Genomic DNA, 9,090 nt, shown 5'->3' with positions numbered 1-9,090 from the left:
CACATACTTTTTCTTGCCACTGTAGCTCAATGTTTGTAATATTTATTTAGATTATTTATTATTTATAGTCTTTTTTGCTCATCTTTATCAAGGGATCCAATAATTTTGGACCCCACTGTATATTATAAAGGGGCGGCAGGTAGCCTAATGGATAGAGCGTTGGGTCAGAAACCAAAAGGTAGCAGGATTGAATCCCCGAGCTGATAAGGTACAAATCTGTCATTCTTCCCCTGAACAAGGCAGTTAAACCACTGTTCCCTGGTAGGCCATCATTGTAAATAAGATGTTCTCAACTGACTTGCCAAGTTAAATATATATTTTTAATATGGACAAAGTAAAAAACAGGCATTGCATGCAAACTATTGAGATGTAATCAGGTCATAGTGCAAGCCGATGTCCTGCACTGTACTGTATGTATGTATATTGATGGTGCATGTGTAGTCTACATGCCAGAGAATCTGCCAATCACTGAAAATCACTGTTGTTGACACAAATTGGTCAAACATTCACAAGGCTTTAACTTCAATCATTCAACCTGGCTACACCAGTTCCCCTGCTTGTACTCTACACAGTGCAGTAGGGAAGTCTTGCCAGTAGGAATACTGGGACATAGGCTGACTTGGTGTTTTTTTATTTCTCTCATTGAGTCATGGTTCCTTCTGGGCTTCACGTTTGGAGATGGATATTCTTTGCCTGCTTTCACTGGCTTTGTGTCTGTCAAGAAACTCCAAGACCGTAAGTAAATCTGCACAGCCAGTTAGAATTTAGTAATCAGATGTGGCGTCTCGTCCTGAGCAAATTTATAACTGTTTTTCATCTACCCTTTCTGCAGATATTTGTTCTGTGCATTTCACCTATAAGTATAGGCTTTTTAAAAAGGAATCTTTATTTTTTTTATCTCAATTATTATTATTTATTTTTTTGGGCCCACCCCTCCTCTTTGGAGGACAAAATTAAACGTTTTTATTTTGTTGTTACATGTACTCTGTACACACATTTTACTTGCATGGCGCCGCAGGAAATGCAGACGAGCATTGTGTTTGACATAAATGAATTGAAAACCTGTACGAACACATGGTTATATTAACAGTATTGCACTTTTCATGCAACCTGTAGCCTACTTTTGTCCAGCTAATTGCGGAATCACATATCAAGCAACATTATGGACAAAACATTCAAATCGTGTTGCTTCAGGATTATTTTGCTATAACAATACTTGTTAAATTAAGATCCTACATCTGTAGTTTCTTGTTTAGAGGTGCACTCTCATTTTGTACTGATTTCCCTGTATGTTTGCTGCTGTGCATGCATATGTTCTCTCTAGGGTTTACATGGTAGCCATTCCTGCAGTGATCCAAGCAGGCTCAGAGGCCAAGCTTTGTGCCAGTCTTCTGCAGCCCAACGAGACCCTGGTCATGACCATATCTCTGCTTGTTGATGAGCAGAGCAAAATTCTTCTCCAAGAAAGTTCTGACCAAGAGTTTCACCGCTGCTTCCAGTTTCAGGTCAGCCAGCACTGGTCGACATCCAGAACCATTCCAATAAGAGTATACAGTACTTCTCAGCTTTGTGATGCATCTCTTCATTTTAGTGCAATGCTATCTTATTTGATGGGAAATATTAATGTGGTGGCCTACCAAAACTTTTCTGGGATTCAAGCTGAAATTTGGCATAAAAAATATGAACTACTACATTAACTACTAAAGAAAAAGCATTTTTAAAACACATTGATGAAAGGAGAAGTGATTGAATCTTCACAACCTTGACATTGTTGCAGCACGTTCTTACCAACTAAGCCACACTGGATGATATGTTATTGGTTCATTGTCTCACTGACAGGCCCCTCAGGTGGAGAGTGACGAAGTGCAAAACTTTAAGGTGGAGGTTCGAGGTGAAACGTTTCTATCGACAGAGGAGAGAAAGGTCATGATCAAACCCTACAGTCCGATGACATTCATCCAAATGGATAAACCAATCTACAACCCAGGACAAACAGGTAATTTTACACAGAGCCAGTGACCTACACAATTAGTCTCCTTGCTAAGAAACAGGACAATTAGGTGGGAGCATGTTTCTATGATGGTTTGCTCTGTCATCCCAGAGACACTTGAAACAGCACCATCAGGTGCAGATAAAGAACAAATCCACTGCAGGTTCACTCAGAATATGTACACTGGCATTTGAGCCAACATATCAAATGTTACAAACTGTTCTTCTCCTGGACATTATCCGTTGATTCCAATTGGCTCATTCATCACTCCTACTCTCCCCTGGAACTATTCCCCAGGTCGTTGCGGTTAATGAGAATGTGTTCTCAGTCAACTTATATTGATAGTGTAAATATTTTCAGCAAACTCAGTGCAGTTTTCCTTTAACTGCAATTGATTGAATTGGGGCCTTAGTACCAACAGTGTAAAATACTATCCAGAGTAGCTGCCAAAAGTTTGTCTTGCAAAATTCTGGTAACTTTCCCAAAAATCCCAGGTTTTACAGAAATCCTGGTCGAAAGATTCCTGGAATCTGGGAATCCTTCAACAGGGATTTCTGAAAATCTGGGAAAGTTAGCTAAATTATGCTTCTAAATTTCTCATTGAGTGCTTGTCTTTGTCTTTTTACAGTGCAGTTTAGAGTGATCGCCTTGGATACCAATTTTAGCCCTGTCAATCAGCTGGTGAGTCTTGAAAATGATTGAATATTGAAAACAATGACATCTATTTCGTCTTCATTTAGATCAGTATCTCAACCACTTAAAAAAAGACAAATACAGAAGAATCTCAAGGATTGCTTCACATTACTGTCTGATAGATGTAGCAATCAGGTATTATGTAACACTATGTACAATATTGTCCAACCAACTAACTTGTGGTTAGTGTCCTCCTTGAGAATGGAAGATTTAGGGTGTCGAGCCTTACCAAAGAACGGGATCAGATGCCTCTCTACTTGGCACTGAACATTAAGGAGATGGATTGAGGTTAATGCCCAGCAATAGACTAGCATCCTGTCCAGGCTCCTTCACTCTACAGAAACAGGACATAGGCTCCTGCCTTATGGACAGGGACAAGGCTTATGATGGACAATATACTGTAAATGGTTATTTTAATTCAGTAATCAACTAGCCGTGAGGGAGTTTGTTCCACCATTGGCCCCCCAATGGTGGAACAAACTCCCTCACGACGCCAGGACAGCGGAGTCAATCACCACCTTCCGGAGACACCTGAAACCCCACCTCTTTAAGGAATACCTAGGATAGGATAAAGTAATCCTTCTCACCCCCCCTTAAATGATTTAGATGCACTATTGTAAAGTGGCTGTTCCACTGGATGTCATAAGGTGAATTCCCCAATTTGTAAGTCGCTCTGGATAAGAGCGTCTGCCAAATGACTTAAATGTAATGTTAAATGTAATGTAGCCACAACATGTTATACACATCTCGTTAGTACTCCATGAACAATAAGACTTTGGAAATGGGAAATGTTTTGAACAACTATGGGGCAAAATCCAAATCTTTAGGCCATGTCTGTTTGATAAGGCTACACAAACATTGGAGAATCATTGCACTCAGTGCAAAGGTTCTGCAGAGGTTCTCTAAATAAACCTGCGTGTGTGTATTTTAGGGTCCTTAAACATTCACCACAGGACATGGGATTTTCAATTAATTTACTGTACGTCAGATTGGAATGTATGGGATTTTTTTCCTGAGATTGAATTAATCTACTGAATTTATATTAAAGTCCCAGTGCAAATACTACTTGTGATATTTAGTTGAGGAGATAAACCCAAGCACCTGCCTGATTCCTATAGTTGTAGACAGCTTTGCTTCTCCGTTCATTTTGGGGGAATTTTAGTTATTCATAAAACATTAACCAACATTTTGTCTTTGCCCTTCACAGTACAATGTTGTGGAACTTGAGGTAAGACCCTTATTAGTCTTGTCAAAAATACTACAACATGATAAGACGATGACTCCACCAGCTAGGTAGGTCATCATTCATTTCCACATGGCAGTTACCAGAAGACTCCATATCAGATTTATGTGAACACATCTGGGCCACCTTCACTAAGCAAACTTCAGAACATTGCAGATAGAAATTTCCTGAATAGAACTGACTTGACTCCTTATTCTACATGTCAGACAGGCATGTTTGGCTTACATAACATGTTTGTATCTGAACGTTCCACAGTCTTGTGCCCTGCTAAATGTGTCCTTTGTTCTATGAATAAACAGGATATTCATCAGAACAGGATTGGCCAGTGGGTCAATACATCATCTAGCGGCAACATTCTGCAGCTTTCTCACCCCCTGAACTCTGAAGCACCCGTAGGATCCTATGCTATTGTAGTGTGGATTGGTGATAACAAAATATACCATCACTTCAAGGTAGAAAAATATGGTAAGTTGAGCTTCTTTATTTACCTTTCATGCTAGGTAATATTATGGATCTGGCAGTTGAATCATTAAATCACAATCCAGGAACATTCATGAGTTAACTGCTGTTCTATTATATCTAGTTTTGCCAAAGTTTGAGATCAAAATGAACCTCACCGATGAGATCAGCATTGTTCAAGAGGAGTATAAAGTCGAAGTGTGTGCAACGTGAGTCTACACTATCGCCGTTTTGCAATGTACTGTTGTTATGTGTAACTCCACTAATGTCACTGTCTAATTAATCGCATTGAGCAAATGTAGACTTTGAGTCAAATACTAATTTAATTATTTTAATTACATTTTGCATACATCTTAAAGTAAGTATTTGCCGAGTGGTGCAGTGGTCTAAGCCACTGCATGTCAGTGCAAGAGGTGTCACTGCTGTACCTCGTTCAAATCCAGATTGCATCACATCTACCTGTGATTGGTCCCATAACGTGGCGCACAATTGGTCAGGGTAGGCAGTCATTGTAAATAACAATTTGTTCTTAACTGACTTGCCTAGTTGAATAAATTAATACTTTAAAAAAATACAAGTAATTCAGTATTGGAATGTATTTGGAAATCATCCAAATATTGTAATACTCCATACATTTCAACCCATGTCTGTTTGGTCCTAGGGGTATTTGTGAAATAGTGTATTTGGAAACAAATACTTAAATATGCATGTATTTGGTCCTCTCGGGTGGTCTAGAGCACTGCACGCACTGCAGCGCTAGCTGTGCCACCAGAGACTCTGGGTTCACGCCCAGGCTCTGTCGCAGCCGGCAGCGACCGGGAGGTCCGTGGGGCAACGCACAATTGGCCTAGCAGTGTCCGGGTTAGGGAGGGCTTGGCCGGCAGGGATATCCTTGTCTCATCGCGCTCCAGCGACTCCTGTGGCTGGCGGGCCGGGGGCAGGGCGCGCCAACCAACCAAGGCTGCTAGAGAGAGGACGCACGGTGTTTCCTCCGACACATTGTTGCGGCTGGCTTCCTGGTTGGATGCGCGCTGTGTTAAGAAGCAGTGCGGCTTGGTTGGGTTGTGTTTCAGAGGACGCATGACTTTCGGCCTTCGTCTCTCCCGAGACGTGTGACACAAACGATTACACTGATCCTAAATCAACACTCATACACTGAGAGGCTTTATCAATACAGGTCTAGATGCATTGACAATGTTGAAAGTACTTGACTTAAAGAAAGCCTGCAGGTATAATGCATTTTAACTTGTTGTAAGCAGCATGTATGAGCCTTTGTAATGTCTCATATGAGGTTTATAATATACTATGTCTCTCTAAGTAGGAAATCTATGATGTTTTTGATGCTTTTCATTATGAAATAAAATCAGATACACGTATGGACAGCCTGTACCTGGAAAAGCAGAGGTAGAGTTGTGCCGACCTTTAAGGAACGATGTATTGATATCAATGAGATTTGATGTGGAAACTCAAGAAGGAGTTCCTGATTATACAGCCCCCTGCCACAAAGAGTCAATAGAGGTCTGTATGCTTTCCTGAAGAAACTATCATCAGTATAATTGTCTTTACCAACATATTACATTTTAATGTGATGTGGTTAAATCAGTTCTTAATGTCTGTGGTTTTGCTTGCTTTTCCCAGATGGACAAAACTGGCTGTGCTTCTCATGTCTTCAACATGTCCATTTTCACAAAGAATGCTGGAGAGAAAATGCTCATAGACAGGTTTAGTTTTAATGCAAAAGTAGAGGAGGAGGGGACAGGCAAGTCATTTATCACAAGAATCTAGAGTTGGGAAAAGAGATGACAACATTTGCCTGCAATCAAATGAAAACACATTTTTTAAATTGAGAGTGAAAGGCATGATGTCAATATGTTTAATTCGATTGTGGAGACCTGTGTTTGACCTTCGGTGCTACACAATAATGTTATATACAGTGGGGGGAAAAGTATTTAGTCAGCCACCAATTGTGCAAGTTCTCATACTTAAAAAGATGAGAGAGGCCCTTTAATCATAGGTACACTTCAACTATGACAGACAAAATGAGAAAAAAAAGAAATCCAGAAATCACATTGTAGGATTTTTTATGAATTTATTTGCAAATTACGGTGGAAAATAAGTATTTGGTCACCTACAAACAAGCAAGATTTCTGGCTCTCACATACCTGTGTACCTCTTCTTTAAGAGGCTCCTCTGTCCTCCACTTGTTACCTGTATTATTGGCACCTGTTTGAACTTGTTATCAGTATAAAAGACACCTGTCCACAACACTTCAAACTCCACTATGACCAAGACCAAAGAGCTGTCAAAGGACACCAGAAACAAAATTGTAGACCTGCACCAGGCTGGGAAGATTGAATCTGCAATAGGTAAGCAGCTTGGTTTGAATAAATCAACTGTGGGAGCAATTATTAGGAAATGGAAGACATACAAGACCACTGATAATCTCCCTTGATCTGGGGCTCGACGCAAGATCTCACCCCGTGGGGTCAAAATGATCACAAGAACGGTGAGCAAAAATCTCAGAACCACACGGGGGGACCTAGTGAATGACCTGCAGAGAACTGGGACCAAAGTAACAAAGCCTACCATCAGTAACACACTACAACGCCAGGGACTCAAATCCTGCAGTGCCAGACGTGTCCCCCTGCTTAAGCCAGTACATGTCCAGGCCCGTCTGAAGTTTGCTAGAGAGCATTTGGATGATCCAGAAGAAGATTGGGAGAATGTCAGTCATATGATCAGATGAAACCAAAATATATATTTTTGGTAAAAACTCAACTCGTCGTGTTTGGAGGACAAAGAATGCTGAGTTGCATCCAAAGAACACCATACCTACTGTGAAGCATGGGGGTGGAAACATCATGCTTTGGGGCTGTTTTTCTGCAAAGGGACCAGGCCGACTGATCCGTGTAAAGGAAAGAATGAATGGGGCCATGTATCGTGAGATTTTGAGTGAAAACCTCCTTCCATCAGCAAGGGCACTGAAGATGAAACTTGGCTGGGTCTTTCAGCATGACAATGATCCCAAACACACCGCCCGGGCAACGAAGTAGTGGCTTCGTAAGAAGCATTTCAAGGTCCTGGAGTGGCCTAGCCACCAACCCCATAGAAAATCTTTGGAGGGAGTTGAAAGTCTGTGTGGCCCAGCAACAGCCCCAAAACATCACTGCTCTAGAGGAGATCTGCATGGAGGAATGGGGCAAAATACCAGCAACAGTGTGTGAAAACCTTGTGAAGACTTACAGAAAATGTTTGACCTCTGTCATTGCCATAAAAGGGTATAAAACAAAGTATTGAGAAACTTTTGTTATTGACAATACTTATTTTCCACCATAATTTGCAAATAAATTCATTAAAAATCCTACAATGTGATTTTCTGGGGTTTTTTTCTTCTCATTTTGTCTGACATAGTTGAAGTCTACCTATGATAAATTACAGGCCTCTCATCTTTTTAAGTGGGAGAACTTGCACAATTGGTGGCTGACTAAATATTTTTTTGCCCCACTGTATATATGTTTTTAATCATGTTTTAAAATATTGTGTAAATTGCACTGCAATTGACTTCTGCATTGTGAACGGTCATTGTGCATCATGGTGGCATGTATTCTTGTTAAATAAACCATCCTATTCTCATTTGTTTTCCTTTGACAGGTATTACACGGTCAGAGGAAAAACACATAGCGCTCTCCTATGTGATTGGAAAACTCACGTTTGTCGACACACCCAAAATATATGAGCATGGATCAATTATCGAGGGCAAGGTAAGTCCAGATCCAGTGTTATTGTTCCTTGTACTTTGTTGAATTGTGGATGCCATTTGTTCTTTGACATTCCTGTTTACTTAACTACTAATGGTAGGTAACAGTGACAAACAGATGTAGCATTACATTACTCCTTTTTTCCTCAGATAAACGTTGTTCACTTCAACAACACACCTATCTCTGACATGTTAGTCTACCTGTTGGAGAAGAAAGGCTGGTCCTCACATCATCTCCAGAACCTAACCACGGACAGTCATGGTATTGCCAGTTTCTCCCTCAACACAACCACTATGCCCAAAGAGGATATTAACCTCATCGTAAGTATGATTCCTTCTAAGGTTTTGAAAGATTCTGAGACTCTTTATGCTCAATCCCAAATCACCCCATTGACCATACACCCTGAGGTCTATCATGCTCTTGTGGAGATCTGAGAAGATTCCATTGGTATAATAAGCAGTATGGTGAAACTTCCACCTATCCTATAAGAGGGTGAGGTGGAGCTCTAAGGGTCGATTTTGGGATTGGGCCTTTCGTTATACTCTCTCTTCCCTGGCATACCTGGTTAAATAAAGGTTAAATAAAAAAATATAGTTTGAATGCAATAATTTAACACTAAATATCTGTGTGCACCATTTCTGTTGCTTTCCAGGTTAGCAACACACCAGAAGCAGAGAACACTAGATACAGGGTCCCCTATTTCAACAGGGGGCACCACGTACTCTCACTGATCCAGCCCACTGCCCCTCACAGTAAAACGTCCAGCTCTCTGGCTATTCAGAAGACGGAGAAACCACTGGCATGTGGGGAGGATGTGTCAATCACCATCCAGTATGCTATCGTAGGGGAGACCGTCCCAAAGGGCTCCGTGGATGTCATCTACCTGGTGAGTAGAACCAGAAACAAGTTGTGACAAGCTGCAAACCCAGGGTGCATCCGAAATGGCA

The 9,090-nt window shown here is 40.9% G+C and overlaps 1 protein-coding gene across 1 annotated transcript in view; it reads left to right on the top strand.

Annotated features, from left to right (window-relative positions):
• The first annotated feature begins 545 nt into the window (after nucleotides 1-545).
• LOC135546297 (alpha-2-macroglobulin-like) overlaps nucleotides 546-9,090 on the top strand; it is a 35,385-nt gene continuing 26,840 nt past the window's right edge. Inside the window, exons 1-12 of the mRNA XM_064974627.1 lie at nucleotides 546-735; nucleotides 1,325-1,505; nucleotides 1,840-1,996; nucleotides 2,619-2,671; nucleotides 3,891-3,911; nucleotides 4,226-4,391; nucleotides 4,510-4,594; nucleotides 5,753-5,903; nucleotides 6,024-6,144; nucleotides 8,037-8,146; nucleotides 8,293-8,463; nucleotides 8,796-9,029. Coding sequence (XP_064830699.1) covers nucleotides 650-735; nucleotides 1,325-1,505; nucleotides 1,840-1,996; nucleotides 2,619-2,671; nucleotides 3,891-3,911; nucleotides 4,226-4,391; nucleotides 4,510-4,594; nucleotides 5,753-5,903; nucleotides 6,024-6,144; nucleotides 8,037-8,146; nucleotides 8,293-8,463; nucleotides 8,796-9,029 — 1,536 coding nt within the window. The 5' untranslated portion in view covers nucleotides 546-649. The remainder of the gene's footprint in view (nucleotides 736-1,324; nucleotides 1,506-1,839; nucleotides 1,997-2,618; nucleotides 2,672-3,890; nucleotides 3,912-4,225; nucleotides 4,392-4,509; nucleotides 4,595-5,752; nucleotides 5,904-6,023; nucleotides 6,145-8,036; nucleotides 8,147-8,292; nucleotides 8,464-8,795; nucleotides 9,030-9,090) is intronic.

This window comes from Oncorhynchus masou, chromosome 9 (genome assembly GCF_036934945.1).
Source record: "Oncorhynchus masou masou isolate Uvic2021 chromosome 9, UVic_Omas_1.1, whole genome shotgun sequence".
NCBI classification, from domain to species: domain Eukaryota; kingdom Metazoa; phylum Chordata; class Actinopteri; order Salmoniformes; family Salmonidae; genus Oncorhynchus; species Oncorhynchus masou.
The sequence above is the reverse complement of the archived record's forward strand: the minus strand, read 5'-3'. Positions and strand labels throughout refer to the sequence as shown.